Source organism: Rhinatrema bivittatum, chromosome 1 (assembly GCF_901001135.1).
Source record: "Rhinatrema bivittatum chromosome 1, aRhiBiv1.1, whole genome shotgun sequence".
In the NCBI taxonomy this organism is placed as follows: domain Eukaryota; kingdom Metazoa; phylum Chordata; class Amphibia; order Gymnophiona; family Rhinatrematidae; genus Rhinatrema; species Rhinatrema bivittatum.
In genome coordinates, this window is record NC_042615.1 from 783,591,773 (window position 1) to 783,618,880 (window position 27,108).

General features: G+C 41.0%; 1 protein-coding gene across 4 annotated transcripts in view; it reads right to left on the reverse strand.

Annotated features, from left to right (window-relative positions):
* Nucleotides 1-27,108, reverse strand: part of DYM (dymeclin) — a 1,075,019-nt gene that overhangs the window by 753,245 nt on the left and 294,666 nt on the right. For all 4 annotated transcript variants that reach the window (XM_029580368.1, XM_029580383.1, XM_029580376.1 and 1 more), the window contains exons 7-8: nucleotides 19,702-19,827; nucleotides 9,144-9,286 (exon numbers count right to left, since the gene is read on the reverse strand). In XM_029580368.1, coding sequence (XP_029436228.1) covers nucleotides 9,144-9,286; nucleotides 19,702-19,827 — 269 coding nt within the window. The remainder of the gene's footprint in view (nucleotides 1-9,143; nucleotides 9,287-19,701; nucleotides 19,828-27,108) is intronic.

A 27,108-nucleotide genomic window follows, 5' to 3' on the forward strand; every position in this document is an offset into this window, starting at 1 on the left:
ATAAATTGTTCTAGATTTCCCCTAAAAGATTATAAATGCTGGAGTTCTGATTTAGTTCGCCCCTCCCCACATATTCTTCAATTTTCTGGTATTATGAACCCTCTGCGGGAGCACGACCTTTTTTGGCTATAAAGTCTTCCTAAGAGCTTGTATGAGAGAATGTTCCCTGCATGTATTCTGAGTTGTGCTAGTGATCTCTAACTTCCTCACTCTTACACAGGAAATTATTTTACTGTCATTAACGTATCAATACAAAGAAGGGATGTATCCTGTCCAAATTTCTTTGAACATGTGGCCACATGATGATTTAAAAACTGCAGCTTGTTTTAAACTCAGTCTCAATTCTGTGAAATTCAGAGGTGTGCAAAAATCCTGCACAGGAACGAATCACCATGGGACACAGACAAAAGTGCAGAGTCAGCACAAGAAAAAAAAAACCAAAAACACACCACAAACATCCCCAAATATTTGCCTATTTATGCAGTTCAAGAATTTAGCAGAAATGAGGTGTAACTGAATTTAAAATTTACTTTATGTATTTGTGAAATGCTTTTAGTAAAGTCCTGCACAGGACAAAGCAGAAACAGCCAAATACACCTTGCAATTTTCAACACTACATCAAGAGGAAAGCAGCAATTCTGAATATTTGCAGCTCAAGTTTCCCTCTTCCCCAATCTTACTGCCCCCCCCCCCCCACCCCATTCTCTTTTGGCCCCCCTCCCTTTTCCATCCCCTAACCCCAGGGTCCTCCTCTCTCCACATCCCTTTATCTATTAAAATGCTTCTCTTCCTCTTCACCCCACTTCCCTGCCTCCACCCGGCCATACTAGAAGGCAGCAGCAGCGCAAAACTGCATGAAACTTAGGTGTTCCCAGACCTTGGCAGCTGCTTAAACCTGGGCCCCCAACACGTTTCACTGATAGATAAGTGCATGGAGGAGTGGCTGCTGGAGTGGTCATAGCAACTTGGCACGATTCCTGAGCTACCACCTCTGCTATACAGGCAGGAGGAACAGCTGGGAAGAGGACAGTGATGGAAAAAGGAATCACAGGATCAGAGAAGGAATAAAGAAGAGAGGACTGCCAGGCTCAGGGGATGAAATCTTCAGGCTCCCCTGGGCTCTTCCTCCCAGGCCAGAGGAAGGAATTCCTGGATCCATGCTGATATCACTAGCTGCTGAACGGCAGTTATTTGGGCACGCATGGACATTACAGAATTATTTACTTTCCTTTCCAAGCTCCAAGTCAAGGCAAGTTACTATTTCAGGTACAGTAGGTTTTTCCTGCCTCAGAGAGCCCCAAGATTTAGGGGTGCCCTGGACCCCCACTGGGCCACCAGAGAGAGAATTGTGAGTAGAGAGCGTCCGGAGAGTGGCAAGTAGACCTCAGGGGGGCCAAATTTTAGTAATGAAGGGGAAGGATGGAGGGCATGGGGCCTGTCACAGATTTTCAACTTTTTTTGTTTAATATATTTCTACAATGCTCTGCGCCTCCACAGGCAGTGAGGGGAAGGGAGGAGGTCTATGGAGACCCGAAAGATTTTTTTGCAACTTTTCTGGAGGGGGTGACTTGAGGCTGTCGGTCACTAAGAGATGGCAACTCCATAGTCCAAAGGGCGCCTCTGCACAGTGTTTGGGGGGCATTTAGCACACTGATATTTTTCCTCACAATATTTAACCATGAGGAAAAATTCCACAGGAGTCACAGAGCAGCAGGGCCTTTTAGCGCAACTTTGTAATTCTTGTAGTATTCTTCCACAATTTAGTGAATGAGCCCCTAAGTTGCACCTCTTCTGGTAGCCTGGTAAGGGGCTCCTCTGTTTCAGGACATGAGGAGGGCAATCCCGTGTGCAGAGGTCATTTTAACAGCAGCTGCACAGACCTTTATGTCTTATTTTAGCTTGTCACTTCTTTCCTTAAAAATCACCACTTGGGCAATATTGTGCCTTTTACACTTACTAATTATCTCTCTACCTTGTGTATAAGGCAATGAGAAATGCCCCAAGGGGTGGATTTTAAACTCCCTGCTCGCGTAAATCCGGCCGGATTTATGCGAGCAGGGCCCTCCCGCACCAGTGCGCCTATTTTGCATAGGCCGCCGGCGCGCGCAGAGCCCCGGGGACTCGCGTAAGTCCTGGGGTTTCTGAAAAGGGGCGTGTCGGGGGCATCGCCGAGTGACGCCGCATTTGGGGGCGTGGTGTGGCGTTTGGGGGGCGGGCCCGGGGGCGTGGCATCAGCCCAGGGGCGTTCCGGGGGCGTGGCTGCGCCCTCCGGAACAGCCCCCGGGTCGGGTCTCGGCGCGCCAGCAGCCCGCTGGCGCGCGCGGATTTACATCTGCTTCCGGCAGGCATAAATCCATGGATAAAGGTAGGGGGGTTTAGATAGGGCTGGGGGGGTGGGTTAGGTAAGGGAAGGGAGGGGAAGGTGAGGGGAGGGGAGGGCGAAAGTAAGTTCCCTCCGAGGCCGCTCCGATTTCGGAGCGGCCTCGGAGGCAGGCTGCGCGGCTCGGTGCACACAGGCTGCCCAAAATCAGCAACCTTGCGCGCGCCGATCCTAGATTTTATAAAATACGCGCGGCTATGCGCGTATCTTATAAAATCCAGCGTACTTTTGTTTGCGCCTGGTGCGCAAACAAAAGTACGCGAATGAGCAATTTTTTAAAATCTACCCGACAGCTTCCGAACAAACGGGGTGAATTCATCAGGATACACATGGTGATAATGCTAAACAGATCTTAACATTTTCAAAATGAGGATATTAAAAGGGTGTCATTTTAAGATTTTTACTGAAATTTGTAAGAAAATCAAAGGATAACCAGAAAAGAAAACACTTTATAGCACTTAAATGTTCATATTAAAAAGAAAAAACATGGAGGTAGAAGAAAAGGTTTAGAAGAAAATAAAAATCATATTAAACAAATATTATGCAGAAATTGTTTCAAAGTATTTTTGCAAAGATGTTTTAAAACTACTAAATTAATTCTTAGTACTTTTAAATGCTTGTATGGATTTAAAATTTTTATATATATATATATATATATATATATATATATATGTGTAAAAAAAAAATTATATATATATATATGTAAAAAATATTTAAAAAATTGAATGTGAGTTCTTACACCTAACAAATATGTATGTATTATTTATATTGTTTTCTTGAAAACTTAAGGGAAAAATGTAATTGAATTGCTGAAACCCAAAAATAGGTGAAAAGGCCTGCTCATAATATACTTCGATGAATAGCCATCAGCAGCTTGTTAGTAAATTAATCATTGTGGACATAAAAGAGCTATAAAACACACGCACACCAAACATCCCTTGAAGATGATTACTGTGTGCAAAAACACGTCTAAAGCAATCCATGTATGTGGAACATGTGGAGAGAGAGCCATTTATATATATATATACACCCCTTATTCAGTAAGGGGTAATAACACGTCGAAAACGCGCATCCAACCCCCCCGAGACTAATAGGGCCCGCAACATGGAAATGCATGTTGATGGCCCCATTATTTATTTAGAATTTTTATATACCGATATTCATGAAACATATCACATTGGTTCACATTTAACAGGGGAGATAATACAGTTAACTGAGAGTTAAGAAAAATACAGTTACATTTATACAAGGGATATAGTATAACTGGAGAGTGTAAGAAGAATAAAGGTTAGATGAAATAGGAGCGGTTATATTAACAGGGAGAGAAAAAGGAGTAACTAAATTACAGTAGCTTGTATGGTTTTTTTTTGGCGGGTTAAGAGGGAATAAGAGGGAAGGGGATGTAGCCAGAGGGGAGGGCTAGATGTCACGGGTATGCTTGTTTGAACAGCCAGGTTTTTAGGGGTTTTTTTTAAAGGTTGCTAGACAGTGTTCCCAGCGAAGTTCAATCGGCATTGAGTTACAGATTGTTGGTCCGGCTAGGGAGAGGGCACGAGCATTGGTGGATCTGAAGTGGGAGGTTTTGTGTGCGGCAGTAGTTAAGGATCCTTTGTAAGCGGATCTAGTGGGTCTGTTAGAGTTGTGAAATTGAAGGGAGTCATTCCCGCGCGATACAGAAAGTAAAATGTGCAGCCAAGCCGCATATTTTACTTTCAGAAATTAGTGCCTACCCAAAAGGTAGGCGCTAATTTCTGCCGGCACCGGGAAACTGCTTTTCTGTGCACCCTCCGACTTAGTATCATGGCAATATTAAGTTGACGGTCCCGAAAGTTTAAAAAAAACAAAACTTTTTTTTTTTTTTTTTTAAATCGGCTCGCGGCTTGAAAACCAGACGCTCAATTTTGCCGGCGGCCGGTTTCCGAACCCGTGGCTGTCAGCGGGTTTGAGAACCGAAGTTGGCAAAATTGAGCATCGGCTGTCAAACCCGCTGACAGCCGCCGCTCCTGTCTAAAAAGAGGTGCTAGGGACGCGCTAGTGACCCAAGCGCCTTTTTTTACCGCCAGCCCTAATTTAAATATTTTAGTTTACTGAATCGCGCGCGCACAGGACACTGGCCTGTGAGCGTGCCGGGAAAGCGGGCGCTCACCCGCTCTCCCGCGAACTTTACTGTATCGGCCTGTTAGTTAGTACAATAAAAAGGCATCACCTAAAACTTATTTGTTGACTCAAGCAGAAATTCCAATCCTGGACCCAAAATACTGATGCAGACAAGGCTATGCAAGTACTAACAAACAGTGAACAAACTAACTGAAAAAACATTTGGCCACCTGTTTGTTGAAATTAAAGAAAGTCTGAAAAACTCTTGCACTTATAGAAACCCATGTGCCTTCTTTGCCACTGAAGGATTTCATTGAACTTCACAAGGCACTGTGACTTTAACTGTAACAGTTCAAAAGACCAAAATCTTCCACTTTATATTATGGCAAGTTTGCAAAAGGTTAGAACTTTAATTTTTGGGAACAGGAAAAGAATTTACATTTTACATTAAAATGTATGATTCTCCAAACACTAAAATAGGTCTAGGCGATGTATAATAAAACATGCATAAAATTTAATATAACAAAATTACAAAAAATAAAATACAATAATTAAAATAAAATTACAATAGGTTAAAAATATACAATAATGAAGAGAACAACTGAGTAGGGTTATGTAGTCTTACAAATAAGCTAATCTAAACAGAAAAGTATTTAGAAGTCCTCTGACTGTTTTAATCAAATCACAAAGCCGAAGTTCTAATGGGAAAGAATTCCAGAGAACTGGACCAGCAACCGAGAAAGAACATTCCTGAGAGATATGTAGACATATCACTTTAGGGGATGGAATATCTAGTAAGCCCCTCTGAGAGGAATGTAACTTTTTGGATGGTTGGTAAAACTTTAAAATGGTGTTGGACCATGGACAGGACTGACCAATGATCAATTTAAAAACTGTCATACCAATTTTTTTATTTTTTTTATTTTATTTTTCTGATTTAACATTACAGCAAGCCAACATCTTACTAAAAGAAAATGGATATGCAAGTTCAATACATAATAAGAAAATAATTTTCACGTTTATCAAATTACAGAACAATTGCAGCTCCCCTTATAGAAACTTAGGCCTGAGGACACGAAAATAATTGGAGACTTAATAGAACAAACATCTTAAACATTAAGGCATTAACGTGACAAAAATAGGAGTTTTATTTACTTTATGATACTAGCTCTAGGACTATTTAATGGGGGGTTATAACAACCCTCCTAGCATTAAGGAAAGATTTTAATTGCTCCGGATAGAAGAAAATAAAGCATTCTGTTGAAAACTTAATTACACACTTACAGGGTATTTTAACACAAATGTATTACCGGGGCAAAATCTGGATATATGAATTTGTATGCCCCTAAAGGGCACTTCCATATTCCTAAAATATCTTTTCATTATTTCACTAACATCCCTCTCAGAAATAAATGATACCATTAACGTAGCACATTCATAGAATTCAGATGTGGAGTCTTCCAAAAATTTAGTAAGATTCTCTTTATCAGCAATATTTTGAGAAATTTCTCCGTTTTAGCAGAAACTGGTAAGTAAAAAAGCTTAACTGAAGGGATTGCTCCCTCCTGAAATTTCAAAACCTCGGAGAAATATTTTCTCAATGACACATAACGAAGTTCAGCCACTATCTTAGGGAAGTTTATAAATCTTAAATTCAGGTATCTCGAATGGTTTTCCAAATATTCCAACCTGCGTGATACAGCGTTGAAATCTTTCATCATCTTAGCTTTCTATTCCTGATTCCTCACCAACTCTGCTTCCACCGTCTCCATTCGCGGCCTTATTTCTTCTATCTGTGCATCCTGTGAGACAATCTTCTGAGCAAAGACATCCATTTTATCATTAATTTCACCCACAACGTTCCCTAATGTAGTCACTAGGTCCCATAATAGCATCCAGCGTGATTGTCGCTGGCTTTAACGGCATTTGGAAGCGGGAACGCTGGAGAAACTCACCCACTTCCAGCACAGGTGAAATTCCAGCCAGCAAATTCCTCCCAGTTCCAGCAACTGGTCTCTTCGAAACTTCCTCCTCTCTCCCCCGAGTCGGAGTTGACTCGGGGAGGGGGGGGGGAATGGGCAAAGGCCAATCCCTCTGCTCCTGATGTTTCCTGCTCCTCCGAGGTCTGTATCGAAGTCACAGCTGCTCCTACTCTCTGGCTTCCTTCCGTTGGGTTTGCCTGAGCCGCATCATAGCTCAGCGACCCAGCTGCCTGACAGAGGTCAGAGAGAGCTGCTATTGTGGGCTTTCGAGAATCTTGGGGGGGGGGGGCTAAGGGTAATTTCCCCAAGCGAATCCAGCGCTCCACCGCTAGTTCCTGCAGCGGGGGTTTCTCCTCCCGTTTCAAGCTCCTTCACAGGTATGTAGGATGTTATCAATCGCGGAGTCGTTAGCTCCGGTTCCGAAGGAAAGACACGGAGCTTTCCCTTCCTTTTCGCAGGCATTATTTCAGAAATCTCAATTGCAGAAATCGGAGCTCAGCATTCATGTAACCTGTTTACGCTGCCATCTTGCCTAGCAGATGGTGTCATGCCAATTTTGTATGTTAATTCTTTCGCCAATTGAGAGCCAGTATAACTCGATCAAAACTGGGATAATGTGATGAATTCTAAAAGCCCAAGAAAAGAGAGCTCCGTGGAATAAGCAAAGCACATTTGAACTTTACTGGAATATAAATGTGCCTGCACCACACATTTCAAGCCATGAGATAGCTGAAGTGATTCCAGCAGTTAGATCGTGGGCTGCAGAATCCTGCACACTTTCCAGGAACACTGGCCATCAGATCTCGGTATAAAAACCCGTTCCAAATCCCAAGACAAACAGCAAAATAGCACAGACTCTCTTCTCCTCCAGGGCAAGAAGTCCTTACCTGGTGACCTAAAACAGACCATGAAAATGCCTCTAAAACATTTAGATATTTGCTGTCTACAATTTAGGATAAAAGCTGAATATGCTTAGACCAACAAACCCCATCCTATTTGTGTCCCCTTCTGCTGAGTGTTTTATACGGACAGATGTGATGGTATAGGTTTTTCTAAGATTGGTCTCTCTCCCAATAGAATAGACACTAGTGCTGTAAAATACATTCTTTATAAACCACGAAAAAAGAAATACAGCAGTATAAATGTGTCCATGCGTCTATGTATGCTGTTTTATGCGACTTCTGATGCGGACTATAAATGCCATTATCCTATCCCCATGTATGCTGTATACACCTCATCTGTTGTAACACACTCTGAGCTCTCAATGAAAAAGCACTCAAAAACAATGGCGCAAAATTCAAAGCTCTGTATGTTCAGATAAAAGTTTGTGCAAACTCCACTATGAGACTTCATGCCAAAATGTATTTTGCAGCCTAAACTGGATTTCTTGGTTCAGAGGGGAGAAATTCCATTTGCACAGCGGCTTCATAGGATAAAAGTCCTTCAGTTTATTCATGGCACAATGGGGCTGTAATGTGTAGAAAGTAATCAATGCCACAGACAGCAGTTCCTGCATTAAATGCCAAGGAATTAAAAAAAAAAAAAAAAAAGAAACCAACCCACTCAACACAAAAAAAAATTAAAGAAAGAGACACAAAGTATGAACTCCATATTCCTTAAACAGATTATTACTTTTTTTTAGGTTCAAGTGGAGCTGGATTGATTTGGACCCAGTGGCTTGTGACAGACAATGCCTTTTTCACATCCGTTGAAATCCAAAATTTAACATAGCAGCATTTCCATTAAGTTGTCTGTGCTGTAGAGAACAACCTGGATTGAAAACAAGTTCCGTCCACTAATGGGGATGATGCGTTGAAAAAACATTTTCAGAAATCACTCAGACTGTGTAATGAATGGCTTTAAACATTAACAAATACAAACAAAAAACATAACACAATACCTTTTTATTTGACTAGCTAGATACATTTCTTGACAAGCTTTCGTGAGCTAATATTCCAAAGAAACCTTTTTATATTTAAGGAATTTTCACATGATTTCATTGGTTTAATTTCATTATTAAGAAACAATAAATAAAACTGTGAGGCAAGACATGCATGATGTGATATAAAAGAATATCACAACAGAGACTGTTGAGAGGCCAAGTTAAGTTTACATGAATGCTGCTGAGATATACTTAAGACCCATTCCTCACGGAAAATTGAAGGCCCTGAAGCAGAATTTCATATGCAGCTGAGATATTGGTTTACTTCCTAGACATGAGCATTAAAACACTTGCTGTTGAAGGAACTTACTAGAAAACAATAGCACAAATTTAATAGTAGAGCTATTTCCATAAACTGGGTCTCCATTGAAGGCAAAGCTCTCTCATGCACAGTCCATGCAGATCTCCTGGAAAGCAGAGCAGTGAGGAGAGGCTCGAGGATCACATTGAGAATCACTGTACTACCAGCACTACCCCCCCCCCCTCCCCCCAAATACATCTTTTAAGGACCAGAACTGACACACAGGACAAACTAAACTGCTGGGGTCATACTAAAGAGGTGTGCTATGAATACAGTGCCTTTCCCAGAGGAAAGCCGCAGTTATAACAATTCTTGATTGTTTCTAAACATTGCTTTTGGCATATTTCCTACCAGAACAAAACTGTACACAAGCTGACTGATTTTAATAACGAACATTTCTTTTAAATGGTAAACAGAAGAGGCGGCAGAGATTGTACTCACTTGCCACCCCTGATGCTATTCCATAAAGCAGCCCTCCCCCATCAGCCGGCTGCGGGAAGATGTGAGACCCTGGAGGAGGGCTTCTCTCTTGTCTGATGAAATTATACAGCAAGGTCTTCACAAGTCTGCTGGTGTAAGGAAGACTGCAAAAAAAACCCATACATCAGGTAAATTTAGTATTAGTACCCTTGAAGACAAAGTCAGAATGTAATATGGTAATGTCGGCAGAAAAAGACCAAATGCCCCATCCAGTCTGCCCAGCAACCTTCCTATGGCAGTAACAACCGCTCCGTGAGGTTAACCTTATGTTAAGAATAGTAATACTTAAAAGCAAGACCAAGCACCTGTCAAACCCATAACAAAAATGACAAATATTTTTACAGGATGAGCAGCCTTCCTGATAATTCTGACAATGTTGCTTGAACGTTCTATTCTTTTGGACTTGGCCATAGAAACTTTATATCCAATGTCAGTGTATCAGGATCCCGCACCGTGTCGGGGGTCCAGTGTTGGCTGCATTAAGCATTATTAAGCCACAAAATATAAACACTGACATGCAGTAAATTAGTGATTGCTCACTTGTACCATTTCCTCCAAAAAATATGGAAAAGTCATATAGATTTACAGTGTAGTGTGCAGGCATCGTGACTTATGGAGATCCCGGATCAGTCCCTCTTCCTCACCCAGTGTGGCCAGGAAAAAGTCATGAAACTTCCCTCTGCTCAAAAAAGACCATAAGGGTCAATATTTCTCTTACATAACACTGCATGTATTTACTGCATTTTATAGACACAACAAGGTGACTTCCTAGAACTGCAGGTCTCTGAAGAATGCATGCCTGCTCACAGTGAAACATTACTCGACCATGTGGCATGTCTGCTTAGAAAGATCTTCTACCAAGCTTTAGAACTTTCTCAGTTCGCATGCCAACAGGTGACACTGGAGTCACTGCAGCAAACCATTTGCCATTTCAATCTGACAGCAATGACAGAAAAAAAAAAATGTTGACAATCCCCAAAAGGTTTATGATTAATAAAACGCTAAATGAAGAAAAAGCAATTACAGGTAATCTAAAATCTCTCTAAAGATCACAAGTGGAATTAGTTAGCAAAGAGTTCAAAAGAGTATTTTATTTTTTATTTATTTTTTTTTATTTGATTTGTATTCCACCTTTCAGTATCTGAAAGCAGATTACATTCAGGTACTGTAGGTTAAAAGGTGCTTTCATTACTTTAGTCAATATCATGTTGTCAGGTTACTAGCTAGCTGCAGAATATGGAAACAGGTGTTTTTCTAGGACAGCAGGATGATGTTAGCCCTCACACATGGCTGACATCACTGAATGGAGCCCAGCATGAAAAACTTATGTCAAAGTTTCTGGAACTTTGACTAGGCACACTGAGCATGCCCTACACCATGCATCCACACTGAGTTCCCTCTTCAGTCTCGCAACATAGAATTACCATAAAGATAAAATAATAGAACAGGAGAAAACCAACTCCGCAGGTTGGCAGGCAAGTTTTGTGAGGATTAACATCCTGTTGTCCTTGCAGAACACCTGTCACAGGTAAGCAACTCTGCTTTCTCCTAAGATTAGCAGGATGGTAGTCCTCACACATGGGTGAATCCCTAGCTACAGGTTACTCCTCAAAACAAAAGGAGGCCAAAAAGCAACAACTAGGTGCCAATGGGCACAACAAACAGTGCTGTTGGTAACAGAGGGGGAGACAGCCTTAACCCAAACAATGGGCCCTAAACAGGGCGAGTTGGGTTCTAGGCCTCGAAGAGATTCCCGAGGACAGACTGGCCGAACCTACTGTCACGTTGACCATCCCTATCCAGACAGTAATGGGATGCGAATGTGTGGAGAGAACTCCACATTGCAGCCTTTCAGATCCCCATGGGAACTGCTTGCTAGTGGGCCACTGATGTTGCCATGGATGACAGGATGAGCCTTAACATGACCCCCAAATGCAGTCCCGCCTGGGCATAACAGGAAATGCAATCTCCTAGCCAACTGGATAGTGTCTGTTTGGCAACGGCAACTACCAACCTATTCCTATCAAAAGAATAAAAAGTTAGGTGGAAAGTCTATGGGCTTCTCTCTGCACCATATAGAAGGCTAAGGCTCTCTTGCAGTCCAAACTGTGCAGTGCTTGTTCACCTTGGTACAAATGGGGCCTGAGAAAGAAAGTTGGTAAGAGAATTGACTGGTTAAGATGGAAATCCATCACCACCTTAGGAAGGAACTTAAGAATGCATATGCAAGATCATCCTGTCATGAAAAAAACTCAGTGTAAGGTGGATAATTCACTAAGGCCTGGAGCTCGCTGACCCTGTTTGCTGAAGTGACCGCCACCAAAAATATGTCTTTCCAGGTCAGGTACATCAGGTCACAGGAGCACCGTGGCTCAAAAGAAGCTTTCATCAGTTGAGCTACCATCACATTGAGCTCCCAAGACACAGCGGGAGGCATTAGGGGAAGCTTCAATTGAACCAGGTCCCGCATAAAACATACAACTATAGGCTGTACAGAGATGGGCGTACCATCCACACCATGGTGGTATGGGCCAATTACACTCTGGTGAACTCTAATGGAGTTGGTTTTCAAGCCAGCCTCCGATATAGAAACATAGAAGTGACGAAGGAAAAGGACCTTATGGCCCATCCAGTCTGCCCAGCAAGCTCTCAGTTCCCAGTTTCCCATACTTATCAGTTACTCAGTCTGCCACAGTCAGGGTTCTTGTTGGTTACTGTTTGAGTCCAATTTCCTTCCCATCCCCCCAACCCCGTCGTTGAAGCAGAGAGCAATGTTGGAACTGCATCAGAAGTATAGTATTAGGCTTTTTGGTTAGGGGTAGTAACCGCCACAACAAACAAGTTACCCCAATACTCTTGTTGGTTACTGTTTGGTTTCAATTACCTTAAGCCCCCCCCTCCCCCCACAGTTGAAGCTAAGAGCAATATTGGAGTTGCAGTAGTATCAGGCTTTTTAGTTAAGCGTAGTAACCGCTGCATCAAGCAAATTACCCCATGCTTATTTGTTTTCCCAGTCTGTACAGTTCAATGTCCTTGTTGGTTGTTGACTGAATCCAATTCCTCTTTTCCTCCTGCCGTTGAAGTAGCGAGCAATGGAGGAGTTGCATCGCAGTATGAAGGCTTATTTGTTAAGGGTAGAATCCGCCATGCCAGCAAGTTACCTCCAAGCTTCTTACTTCATTCCCCTTCCCCTTGCCTTTAAGGATCCACAGTGTTTATCCCTTACCCTTTGGAAATCTTGCACAGTTTTTGCCTTCACCATCACCTCTGGCAAGGCATTCCAGGCATCCACCCTCCTCTCCATGAAAAAATATTTCCTGACATTGATTCAGAGTCATCCTCCCCAGAGTTTCATTTCATGACCTCTACTTCTATTGGATTCTTGCCAGCGGAAAATGTTTGTTGATCATGCATCATTAAAACCTTTCAAGTATCTGAAGGTCTGTATCATATTCTCCTCTGCTCATAAGTCATTTGATGGCGACCTCCCATAATTCTGGTCACCCTTCTCTGGACTGCCTCCAACCTGTCTCTATCCCTTTTGAGATACAGTCTCCAGAACTGAACACAGTACTCCAGGTGAGGACCAAGGACCTGTACAATAGGATTATCACTTCCTTTTTCTTACTAGATATTCCTCTCTCTATGCAGCCCAGCATTCTTCTAGCTTTAGCTATCACCTTGTCACATTATAGAAGGTAATCAAGCAGTTTTTGTGTGGGGAAGGAGAACAAATCTAAGGCCACCTCCTCACACCGCACGGAAAAACTCCTCCACTTCAGTCCATAAGACTTCCTTGTGAAAAGTTTTCTGGGAGCTACCAGTATTCGAGAGACATCTTCAGAGATTGAGCGGTTAAGGGTGCCCAGGGAAACTATCTTGAACCTTTCTCTTTTTAGAAACTTGTTCAAGGCCCTCAGGTCTAGAATGGGACTGAGTTCCCCTGTTCTCTTTGGAATCAGGAAGTACCCGGAGTAGAAACCTACCGTCTTTGCCTTGGTAGGATTGGTTCGATCGCTCTGGCGGTTAAAAGGGCAGAAAGCTCCCGTATCAGTACCTCCTGATGAATTATTGTCCCAAAACAGGCACGGAGGACAATTTGTCTGGACACTCAATAAATTTAATTGGTACCCTTCTCAGACTATGGACAGAACCCACTAGTCTGAGGTTATAGTGGGCCACTGGTCTGCAAAGAACCGTAGCCTGCCCCTGACAATACTTCCTATGATCCAGTCAAAACCTTGACTCACGATTTGACTGGGGCACTGGCTGGAGCTTGGAAGCTGTCTGCTGCCTGGAAAGGCCATGGAAGCTCACCCTCTGAGAATGGGAGCAGTGTTTTACCCTGTTCCAGCCTAGGTGTGTTACTCTGTTCCAGGATTGTCTCTCCTTGCTCTAGCCTTGCCCTGACTAACTGTGTTTCAGCTTCACCTAACCTTGTATTCTTGTTCAGCTTTGCCTTGCCTACTCTGAACTTGCCTGACCGCTGCCAGCCCTGACCACATCCAGCCATGTACTATTCCAGAAAAGTCCTGCTGGCCACCAGAAGCTGCAGGCCCAACCGAAAGGGGAGGTGGCTCGTCAGGCAGAAGACTCTGCCCTGTCCTGCCAGAGAGCACTGTACTGCTCCTGTTGGGAGAATCCCCTTAACCAGTCAGCCAGGACAATGGTCATCTGGTAAACTTCTTCCTAGAAGCCAGAATGGCTTCAGACACTTCCTTAGGCAATCAAATATCACAAATTACTGACATCTTGACACCCAAGCTAAGAGAACTATGAAATGGATGATGGGATTATGCAACAAGGCTCAGTTCTGAATTACTGGTAAAGATCCTAGTCTGATGGATTCTCCAATGGGCATTACTAAAAAGAAGAGAAACCACATCTGACTCAGGCAGCACAAATTTAAGAGAATCATAGACTCTCCACCCCTTTCTTAGTTGTACTAAGATTTTGGCTACAAGAAGCATGGGAGGATATGCATATAGGAGACCTGACTCTCAATGATTAAAGTAGTCATCTGTTCTTAACCTGAGGCAAAAGACTGGTATGTTCTTGCTCAAGACAGTTACAAAACAATTCCACTTAAGTTAGTCTGCAACCTAAGAAATATCCTGTTTGACATACTCTGGATCACTCATAGGTGATGACTTAGTCTACTAGGTCGCTTCCTTTTCCTAACAGATAATTGGACCCTAGCATTATTCAGTAAGAGACAGCTCAGTCTCAAAACCCATTTGGTCCCCTGATTCAGGATGTAGGACCCCATGATTCCCTGTTTATTCAGGTAGTATATAACTACCTGGTAATCAGTCTGAATTAGACCAATTTTGTTGGCCATCCAATTTCTGAAGGCCCTTAATGTGTTCAAAATAATCTTCAAGAGGTTCATGTAACACCTTTTTTTCTTTGCAGGACCATAAGCTGAGTGTGAAATGTTTCTACATGAACTCCCCAGCCCAAACTGGTTACATTTGTGGTCTTAATTGGGCTGATGCTGCCACACTAATATTGCTGGCTATTTAGAGTGTTATAAAGCTTTGTGTTTAGGCATGGGAAAATGGGTGTTGAAGGGAACTAAGAGGAGGTCTTGTATGCTTTTCTACCCAAGATGGTGGACTACAAAGGAGGAAGCCAAAAAAAAACAAACACATTTTCATAAAAGGAGAAATCGAGCATGGGGGTCACACACTGGCCAACAGCTTGGATGTATTAACAGTAAGGACAAAATAACTGGTCAGTCTGCATGGGCCAGTTGATTTTTTCAGCAATCATCTATAATTTGTAAGAAGAGATCACTTGAAAACATTGTGATGACAAATATAGTAGCACAAGTAGACTGAACTCTTCCTTGACGCTAATGTGGTCCTGAAGCCACTGAGTGACCTCGGGCCACAGAGACTTTAGGGGTCATTGGACTTGTCTCATACAGAGATATGCCATGGGAGTGGTGTCTACATTTGTGGCCATGAGATCCAGTATGGCCAGGCTAATGTCTGCCAATTCTGAATTCTTTGCCGAGACCATGATTTCCTGGGCTCCATTTCATGAGATATAACTCAGTGTAAGGCCTGTCTAACAAGGGCTCATTTAATTTTGATTGGGCAGAGATATAGTTTGGGAAAATTTACCACATGCTCTATCAACTGTGACACCCAGAGAGTGGTCTGCAATGAACCCTACCTGAAACATGCTACTTGTCAACCAATCATCTGGAAAATATGCCCTCCCAGCCTGCAGATAAACTGCAGTGACTGCTAAGCACTTAAAGTCTGTTTGGATACATGCCTCTTCAAGGTTAATATAAATGTAATCAATCTCCCTGAAAGGGCGATAACTATGCTAGAAAGTTATCTTGCAGTACCTAGAGTAAAACTCCCCTCTCCTGCAGAAGGACAAACTGAACCACAAAAGACTAAAGAGGAGATCCAGGAGAATAGGTCTGCATGCACTTTTCTGATGACAATTTTGCAAAGGCTTCCAAAAATGTAAACTCCAACAATCCTCAATAATTCCGGGAGCCCGTTTGTCTGAGATTACAAGAGGCTTACAGTTTAGACTAAACCTCAGTCTTCTCTCTACCAGCACTTGAACTGAAAATCTCTTCTGGACCCAGCCAAAAACCCAACTGCATAAGTACTCGTGAAGGGCTTGGTGTTCCTTCTGCTTGCGCTGGCAGCTACCAGTATTTTAACCATGGGGAAAGAAAAACCATGTAAACAACTCTTGGGTAAAATGCAACTTGCTCTGAATAGCAGAAAGCAGGTTAGAGATGGAAGTAGAGAACTTGTGGCATGTAGTCAGATGGTCTCTAATGAGGTCTCCTTCCTTTTCTCTCTAAAGAGATGGTCTTTCAAGCATGACATGTCAGTAAGCCATTCCTGCATGCCCCCCCTCTGAAACCTACAACCTTGCTGTCCTGCGTGCATCAACAGCAAGGTCCAAGGCTCTCATTGTTTTCTAGACTACATTATAAGCCAAACTAAATGTATCTCTCAGCCTCCACCTTAGTCATAAAGCAATTACTTTCTTCTTTCTCCTGAGAGAAAAACTGAGCAAACACTCTGCACTTCAGTCTGTGCAAGTCATTGACCATGGACATGTAGCAGTCTGCTGTACAGGAAGAAAGAACAGAGTTTTGAAAGAACCACTTCCCAATGAGCTCTAAGGCTTTAAGCTCATGGCCTGGTCAGAAAGACATTTATTAATTGTATATTCCACCTTTCTGAAAGACAATTAAAGTCAGGTTAAAAATCAACATAAAACACATTATATAGCACACACAGCTAAAATACAACACTTAATACTGTCAATGTTCTGTAAACAGAACTAAAGCAAAAATAGCTCTCTAGTAGAATGTATTTCAAATATTTATCACTCACTCATCCACAGCAATAATGTAATAAAACAGACCTATAAGAGATAAACAGAAAAAACAGCCCTAACAATCAACAAGATAGTAACACAACCTAAAAGCCGATAAAACCAGTAAAATTCAGTTAAACGCATCTTAAAGATCTAGGCGATCCATATTCAACATGTTTGTCCAGCTACATTTGAAACTAAAGAGGAAATTCTTTTTAAAAGTTTGTACACATGTAAATGGGCTTTGGAAAACTGCTTCTTTTACACGAGTAAATCCTTTTGTTATCTCCTTGGCCAGATAAATGGTGGGATTTGAAAATGCTGCTTGCTTGACCACCCTAACATAAGCAGATATGTTTTTAGTCAGTTGAAAACTTATCCAGCAATGTCGGGGCGATCTGTGGGTTTTCTGGAGTGGAGTGAACTTAGCTTGAAGATAACCGAGAAGAGATATGATTGAGATTTATAAAATCATGAGTGGGGTGAACAGATAAATAAGGAACAGTTATTTACCCTTTCAAATACACTAGGACTAGGGGACACTCCATGAAACTAGCAACCAGCAGATTTATAACAAATCTTATGAAGTATTTTTTCACTCAGCACACAATTAAGCTATGGAATCTACCATCAAAGAATGTGATCAAGGCAACTAACACAGTGGGATTCAAAAGAATGTTGGACAAGTTCCTGAAGAAAATCCATAAACAGTTATTAGCCAGGCAAACTAGGGAAAGCCAGCGCTTATCCCTGAAATTTATTTATTTATTTATTTATTTTTATATACCGATGTTCCTGTAAAGTATACATATCACACCGGTTTACAAGGAAGAAACTGTCGCCTCGATGGCAGTTTACATTGAAACATTTAACAATTAACAATTAACAATAACATTTAACAATTAACAATTTACAGCGGCATGAAGAGAAATTGAAGAAATTGATATAGTTCACCTATTTGGGATCTGCCGGGTACATGTGACACAGACTGATCACTGTCAGAGACAGAATGCTAGGCTTGATGGACCTTGGTCTGACCCAACATGGCACTTAAGTGGCATTAACCGTCTACATTAGCCAGATAATGCTAATTTTCTGCGTTATCAGACCAACATAACTGGATAACTTTAGGATAGCCAAAAAGCAGTTCTAAAATTAGCCAGATAAACTTATCAGGTACACTTTAAAGATAACCACAATATTCAGTAGCGTGCCCATAGTGCTAAATATCCCAGCCAAGTTAGTTGGATAAGTTTATCTGGCCAACTTCCCTAGCCATCCAGCAACTGAATATGGACCTCCAGGATTTTGCTTTTTTTTTTTTTTTCTTTTTTTTTTTTTTTTTTTTTAAATCATGCATCTTTGGCTTCTTGGACCTCCTGTGCCAATTCTACCATCTTGCTCTTATGACTATTCATCCCTAAGTAACTGACTCAGTTTAAGGCATGGGCAACACAGTGAGGAATTCCAAACTGGCACTGATGCCAACACCCTCATCCACAGAGAAGTCACTGGAGGCAGATCATGCGATACACCCATCAGTGCTGAGGTGCCCAGCAAACTGTGTGGCCTTTGATGAACCCATCAAGTGTTCCTGTGACTTATTTGTTCTGTCCAACTACAATCAGAACAACTCAAGTGACAAGATCAGGGTAGATCTAATTTTTAACTTGTGTATATAAACACCTGCAAAAAAAAAAACAAAACTGGAGGAAGCCTGGCCTCAGCCCTTGTGAGATTAGCATGAACCATGAAGGTTGGGCTATTCTCCAGGTGCAGCTGTTTCAAATCTGAGCTATATCAATTATATCCACATTTTCCAATCCATGTACTAACAAATTCCAAGAAGCAGATGCCTCCTTACTTAATGCTCAACTGCTTTAAAGTTGTGAGTCATGTGCTTTGAGCCCCTGTAATGATGGCTCAAATGGAAGGATCAGGACTAGCTCTAGCTCCAGGCCTTCTCCACAGACAGGAGTCAATGTAATTAAGGACCACTATGAGGATACCTGGCTGACAGCGTGACTATGGTCAGTTCCCTGGGCCTTTCAGGATAGCTTTGAGCTGGATTTAGCATGCCAGTCAGGTAGAGTCACCTGCCAGGCCCAAACCACTTAATGTATTTGCACAGAAGTCACACCAAGATATTTTGCTCATCACCCACCTACTTATAGCACTCTTTATAACGATCTGTAAAGGAAAGCTTCCATGAGCACTTCAGGCTATTCTTGAAGTCGGTTTATTTCCCCAACCATGATCCAGAAAATTACCACCGCAGAAAAAGTAATTTTTCAAGGAAAAAACAGAAAAAATCAAGAGGAAATAAAATGTGACCAGAACACAACTAGAAAAAGCAGTTCAGCAAAGTTAAAGCGGCATCAACAAAAAAGAAAAAAAAATCTCAAAACCTGACGAAATGCCTAACAAGTGAGATTAGAAAAACAAACTACAATTCGTAACAGAGAAAGGTATTTAAAATGGCAGCATTGTAGATCTGGCAGAAAGATTTTCCTCCACCAAAGAATAAAAAAAGAACTGAGGAGCAGTAGGTTCAGTGGCACATGAACCATGCTCAAAAGCCTTCTAGGAAAGCTATGGAAGAGGTCTACATGTATCAGTGTGGCTCATTACAACTTCACGTCAAAGAAAGTCACATAGCTAAGATTCGACAGTCTGTTGGAAAGAGGAAGTTACATTTAGGAACTTTCCTCTCACAGCTCATCAAAACTTGAATAGTCCTTTTCTCTAATTTATGTTCACTTTACAAACTCTGTTTTCCAGGCAATGGGTACTACAATTGTAACAGTGGGTGAGGATGTAAAAAAATATATCAACCAGCAGAAAGATAACTTAAATAATTAGAACTATTGGTTGATTAGCATAAGTATCTGAGAATTCCTTTGCGTTGCATGTCCAAGTACCAAAACTTGTCTTGAGAACAAGAAAGAGAACATATTTGTTCAATAAAGGAAATCTAAGCTTGAGGAATGTTTTTCCTCACTAGAAGTATTTTTGAGAGTTTCTTCATAATACATATTGAATTGGTGTTGCATGCTAACTTCCGTTATGGATGACTACAAAAATTAAAAGTTGTATTTAATGGGGATTACAATGCTGAGAAATGCATTTACCTAAATATATAAATGTTCCTTACCATCGTCCCTGCATCAGATATTTATGAATGATGCTTTCGCGCAGTATCTCTTTGTGGAACAGCTGGTAGGAAAGCATAACCAAAAGCGTTGTCACAGCTTCTAGTAGAATACTATAGGTGATATCCCTGTTGGTATAAAAGAAAATATTATAACACTGGCCTAAGATCTCTGCTCTAACCTTAGCAAAAATTAAAATGTACTTTACAGGAACAGAAAGAAATCTTTATTCCAACATCAGATAAAGAAACCTCTTAAATGATCCAACATGGTGATTTATCACAAAAATTATCAACTCTACAATTTCCGTTCCCTGCTGTTTTGTTACAGATTGTAATCTATTCAGGGATACAAAATAGCACATATTACATCTGGTTTGACACAATAAGACAATTATTTCTTTTTAATAGTTCTCATTAAAAAATGGACTTTTCACTTATACTTGTATTCTTATCCAATATAAAAATAAAGTTAGTACATTTTCAGTAACATATACTGTAAAAAACTAAAGGTGTGCACATTTATTTCTCAGGTCGTTTTTGGAATGGAGGTGAGCCCTTTCAGTCTACCCCCGGATCAGCATTTTTATTTTGGAAATTTTTTTTTAAACACCAAAATAAACCCCCCAACCCAATTTAAATATAACCCCACCTCCAGATCCCCCCCCCCCCAAGGCTCACCCAAAGTCCATAGTGATCCAGCAGGGGACCCGGGAGTGATCTCCTGCTCCTGGGGCAGCTGCCAGTAATGGCACCGGCGGCCTTTTGCCCTTCAATGTGACAGGGGCTACCGGTACCACTGGGCAGCCCCTGTCACATGGTAGGGGCAAAGAATGGGCTGCACCATTTTTCAAAACTGTCATTTATTCAATCCATGAACTTTTCTCTCTCTAGCATTTCCTGGATGTTTCACTTACCCAGTCAATATTGGGGTAATTGAAATCTCCATTACTGCACTACCAATTTGGTCTTCTTCTCTAATTTCTCTTAGCATTTCACTGTCCGTCTCACCATCTTGACCAGGTGGATGGTAGTATACTCCTATCACTATAGTCTTCCCTGACACACAAGGGATTTCTACCCATAAAGATTCATTTTTGCATTTAGTCTCATGCAAGGTGTTTATCCTGTTAGACTCTATGCCATCCTGGACATAAAGCGCCACACCTCCTCCTGAGTGCTCCTCTCTGTCACTGCGATATAATTTGTACCCCGGTATAGCACTGTCCCATTGGTTATCCTCTTTCCACCATGTCTCTGAGATGCCATTTAAGTCTATGTCATCATTCACTGCTATACATTCTAATTCTCCCATCTTGCTTCTTAGACTTCTGGCATTAGCATACAAACATTTCAAAGTGTGTTTTTTGTTTGTATTAACAACCTGCTTTTCAGTGGAATCTTTTAGCTCAGGCGAGTTTTTAATTATAGGCACTTGGACTACTTTTCTTATTATTGGAATCTCTGATGGGATGCCCTAACTCTAATGCTTCATTAGTATCCTTCGAAGATGCCTCCTTCCTTTAAACAAAAATCTTATACTGGAGCACCACAAAAAGAGGTTTAAGGCAGCAAAATCTAGTTCTTTTTTATGTTGGCCACAGAAAGGCTCCTTGACAGTTGCCTTGCTTGTGAGGCTCCGACATTCCTTACAGGAACATAAAAAGGGTAAGTCTCCTTTGAAATGATTTGTCTTTTACAGTAAAGATTGTTAAGTGTCAGTAACTGTTTGGAATCAGGTCTTTCAGTTTATGTCCGATTTGATATGAATCTTTTTGATTTGATATGAATCTTTTTCATGAAGGTAGATATAGAAAAATGTTAAATAAATAAATAAATAAATAAATAAATAAATGTCTGACTGCTGCTATGGTGTGAGTTACCACATCACAGTGAAGAACTGTCTGTCCAAATCCTGGAGTGAAGATCCGCTCCAGGAATCACAGCCCAGACTCAATTTACACTTGCCGTGGACACACACAAATGTGTAAGGATTCAGAACTGGGTAATGTGGGGGAACATAGAGGTTCCTCTAGGAAGATTGACTATTCTGTTGCTGTAAAAGCAATTGCTAGTAATGAAATTTTAGAATTTGAAAAGACACAGGGAGCTGAAGATGAGTTTTCTAATAAGGGGAATAGAGTTAGCAAAAAGGAGGAGAAGCAGAGGATATGTAAAACTGAAACAAGCCAATGCAATACAGTGCACTGAGCTGAGCGCACTACTTAACACATGCTTGGACATGCATCCAAAACACCTTATACAATAAGGGGATTAGCGCATACAAAATGTGAAGCCTAACCAGCACGTAGCTTATAGCACTCATCACCCATAAATTCATGTTAATGAGGCATTAGCTATTACCCTGCTGCAAAATAGCGCATGACATTTTCACTCTCGAAAATTAACACCTGCCCTGGAGCAGGCACTAATTCTTGAGGAGCCCCTAAAGTTAACAGAAAAGCAGAAAATACTGCCTGTTCTTTTTTGTTATTTTGTGTCCTCTGACTTAATATCATGGCACTACAACAATGAAATAGAGATGAAACAGGAATATGCATCATAGATTATCTTTTGCATCTCTGCTTGCATCAGGGCATGTGAGTTCATTCCTGATGACAAACAGGCAAGCAGACCCAACAATGTTGCAATATCTTTCAGCATTGATTCCTGCCTTCAGTCATCTCCTCAGCAGTTCCACATCCCATAACTCAGTGTGACAGGCATTCTGGTCTGTTGATTCAGGACCAGAAGGATGTACTTTTTTTGTTTGTAACAAGATGTCAACAGTAAAGGCATTTCATTACCAGACATACAAACTAATAGGCAATTTTGTTTAAAACAGAAAAATCAATTCATTTAAACAAGTTTTCTCCTCCATTTGTATTTGCATATGAGAAACACTTTCAGGCCAATGCAGTATCTGCATGTGGAAAACGGGCACTCAGGAGAGGTAGCTGTCAGTGTGGCGATATTAAGTCAGAGGAACAGAAAAAAAAAAGGAGTAAGGAAAAAAGATTAAAAAAAAAAGACCAGTGTCAAGTTAGGAAAATGGACGCTCAATTAACGAGTGTCCATTCCCTAACCTGTGGTTGTGACATTCTTGTTTCATCTCTATTTCTTGCACTACCCTTTATTTATTTATTTATTTATTTAATGAGTTTTATATACCGTCATTCGGTAAAGCCATCATAACGGTTTACAAAAGCTCAAAATGCAGGATTTTTAACAATTGAGCAAAAAGGGATAACAGGAAGTATATTAAACAAAGGAGAGATATTCATGAATTTATAGATATTTATGAACTTTCTATACAAAAGACTGTTGGTTTGATTTTTTAAATTTTGAATTGCTTTACATTGCATTTCACAAGTATCACAAGTTATAGTAACATGCACATGTAGTAAGCGCACTGCCCTAGCAGAAGCAAATTACGTGGGATCCTTTAACCCTGATCGAAACAGATGGCCTTATTGCAGCTACAGTATTGATATTTTGTGCTAGTCATAGTACAGCTAGATTGGCAACGAGTATTTTGCACTTACAAGCTGTTGCTGAAATCTTTAAAAATATTACAATTGCCACTTTAAGCCATACTGCCAACCCAGTTACATGAAATCACAAATACCTTGCAGGACCACCATCTTGCCCTTGACCTATTGTTAACATCTAAGGAAGCTCTCTGCAATGTTCCTCAAGCCTCCTATGGTAAACAATGTGCTGAAATCACTGACCGCACCCCATTATTTTTACTCTAAGCACTTAGAAGAAAATTATAATTTACCTTGTGATTGGTTAGCTGAACCCAAAGGGCAAAAGTCCTTCCTATTACTTTGGGAACAAATACAAGGTTGGGGGTATAAATATTCTCATATAGCTTGCCATTGGGCTTGATGGCTGTATCGTATTAGTTTTGATCATAGTATGAGTTAAAAGTGCTTTAAACTGGGTGGTTTCCTGATTTTTGCCACTAACTTTACCAGTTATTGTGCCCCCTTTTTTGAGTACTCCAATTATACATAGTTTAGAGATGAAGTGATTGCCTGTAACGCTTTTTTAATCTGTCACATTCTTCTTCTTCCCTCCGCTAACCAGGCAGTTTGAGTACTCCTTCCCATTAGGTTTCCTGAAGACAAGTACCTAAACTTGGATTTTAGTTTAAATTGGGGAGGTGATAGCATTATGTTATTATTATTATTATTATTATTATTATTATTATGTCATTATTAGGTTGTATTCTTCGCACCCCTGTTTTCTGTAAACCGACATGATGTGAACGAGTTCATGAATGCCGGTATAAAAAAACCCTAAATAAATAAAATAAATAAAATGTATCTTTCCTACTGTTCTTCAGATGCCCATAAGGTTCTCTCAGCACCTCAATGAGAGATTTCTCTTATGTCACACCCCTCCGCCACACCTCGCATATTTATGACCCTTGCTGTCCACACCTGAGTAAGGGTCAAGAGGGAAATATATATCTGCAGAGCAAGAGACACCTCTAGCAGACATTGTGTTTGTACTGAACTGCAGCTGTATTGCTCAAAATACATTGATGGGGGGGGACTGACAACCAGGCAAAAGAGACTCATGATGCCAAAACCACAGGTGCCATGGTAAGGCTGAAACTCAGATAGAAGTGAGATAATAGCCTGTGGGAACAGGAAAGATACTAATGTTGCGGCAATAGTGGGCTAGGGTGAAAAGAAACAGATCCAGCCACTATGACATGATGAGATATGAGGAAGCTGGTAAATAAAGAAAGAAAATTTTTATAAGCAGCTAATGTGCAGGCAGAGAACTGAAGAATTTCCGACTGTGACTGTGGAGTCAGTCATTTGTTTCTCCTTCCCGATACTCTGTCTTTATTTTGCCTATCAATAAAATCTGATTGCTTCTAACCTGAGTACTGTGCATCTGTAAGCCTTCATTTTGTGCTACCCTACCTTAAAAAAAGCTTTTTTGTACATTATACAGTTTTACTATCAAGCTCAGTATTTCAATTACTTAAAGTATCTCCAACATCCTCAAAGCTACTGAAGTGCAGAACCTGTAAATAGGCAAGAAAAATCATGTGTACTCAAATTGAAAACCTGTTTCAATTTTCAAAAGGTAATCATCTTCGCCCCATCTTTAAATTACCCCAGACTATCCAGTCTCAGTTGTACATATCTAGCAAATATCTGTGAAGTCAAACTCCCTTCAGAAACAGGTGACAAGACTGAGAAGCAGCCATAAGAATGAGTACTACATCAATGAAATGCTTATGAGGCATCAAACATAGCTAACTCTAGCAGAGGGAAAGGAGAATATAGACCACAAGATGACAGCCACTAGAGCCCAACTCCTAGACTCAGATTTTCCTAGAGCTGAAGAACTAGTATACAAACCTAGAATTGGAGGAGATCCCATCCAAGGATGAGGAGGAACTGAAAACTTGCAAACCAGAAGCCTGCAGACTCAACAACCACTGCATCTAGGAGGAGGAATGTAGAGGATTTTAGTGACTTGCTTTTGAGGGGCATGGAAACATTCATCTGCCAACCAGACATGCTGAGCCAGGAAGTATTCTGTCTATTCGGTGCCAAAATCTGAGAGAACTCAGAGATTGCTGAGAATCAAGCCTACTTCTATATGATGCTGCTCATTCATGTTGGCATGAATGACACTGCTAGCTACCAAACAGAGTATATCAAGTGACTTCATATCTCTGGGAGAAAGGGTAAAGCAGATAGGTGCACAGGTAGTATTCTCCTCAGTCCTCCCAGTCAAGGCATAAAGGTCCAGGCAGGAATGCTTACATTTTAGTCATCTGCAATAGACTATCATAGACCAAGTGAAGGAGGCTCCATGGGGGAGGTGATCGTTTGAACATACTAAACCACTGAGAATCGTTCTGGATTTTTACTTTAAAAACCCAGGCACCGCAAGGCTTAAACGAAGAGCTGGATTGGAACGCATTGGTTTAACAGATGTCGTCAGCGGGACACAACGTAACGAGTGATTGGTTGGTTTTGAATGAAGGGGAGAAGCATATAATCCCATCAGCTGTTTTAGTACAATCTGTGAGCATTTGGTGAGCAGAGATAGAAACCATCATAATTTCTTCACTCCAGAGATGGAGTAATATGGGAAGCATCATGGCTCGAGAAATCAAAAAAGTCCGGTCTTTAAAAAAGAGCGTGGGTGAGAAGAGACGGCGCAATAAGACAAGCAAGTTGGTTTGAGAGAATTACAAAATCCAGCCTTAAAAGAGAGCGGCTTGAATGAGGCGAGCACTACGGCTTTGAAAAGAATGGCTTGAAAGACATGTAATTCCGACGATATAACAGCATATATCCCCTGAGGAAAGACCCCCTGTCAGGTCTGAAACAAGGCCTTGTCGGTTGGACGACGACATACATCAAGATAAGTCGGTTTTGTGTTGTATTTGAGTTGTAAGTAAAGTCTGGTTGAACAACAAGAATTATTAAGTCAAGCCCATTTTTTTCCAACAATCTGCAAGTAGATCACTTGTAATTTATTTGCAATAATTGGTTGTTGCCGTCAAAAAAGACGTTTCTGCCAAACAGTTGGCCAAATTCTTTGGCTCTTGAAGTGGATAAAACGTCAGGGAAGCAGTTAGATATATATATAAAAAGATCCACTTTAATTCACACTAGCGCACATTTCATAAATCAAAAAATACTAAGGACAGAGGTGGATTGTTCATGATTAAAAAATCAACACATTACATGGCGGTAATGATACCAGAAAATTTATGAAATGTTCCACCTTCTCCTTAAAAAATTGTTGTGGTATTTTGAAACAGGTTTTTTTGGGTTTTTTTTTTTTAAAGGAACGTGTTTTATATCATAAGATATCATAAGTTACAATTTAAGAATAATAATACAGGATATTTTTGGAGTTGGGGTACATTTTAGAGATGGCATTGTAAAGAGTGTTTCAAATTCCTGAACCATGGGATGATATTTCAAGAACTACTAAGCAGAGATGGAGTCCACCGCTGCTCAGCAGTTCTTAAAGGGGCACAGTGGCTTCCAGAACAGACTGACAAATGTCCTGAGGGCTCTGAAGTAGGATCGTAGGAATGGGATATCATTGCTGATAGATTGCTATAGATCGCAGAATATACATTTGTTAAATAAATGAGCAAAGTCCTCAGGGAAGTAAAACAAACATTCATATACAAATGGGAAAAAAGGACAATATCTAAAGCACTATGTATTCTAATACCCATAGTATGGGAAATAAAGTCCTGGATCTAGCGGGAGTCATGGAAAAGGCTGACTTGGGTATAGTGACAGTCATATAGATGTGGTACATAGAAAACCACAACAGGGATATAGTTATTCCAGGCTGCAAGCTATTAAGGAAAGACTGCGAAGAAAGAAAGGGAGGTGGAGTAGT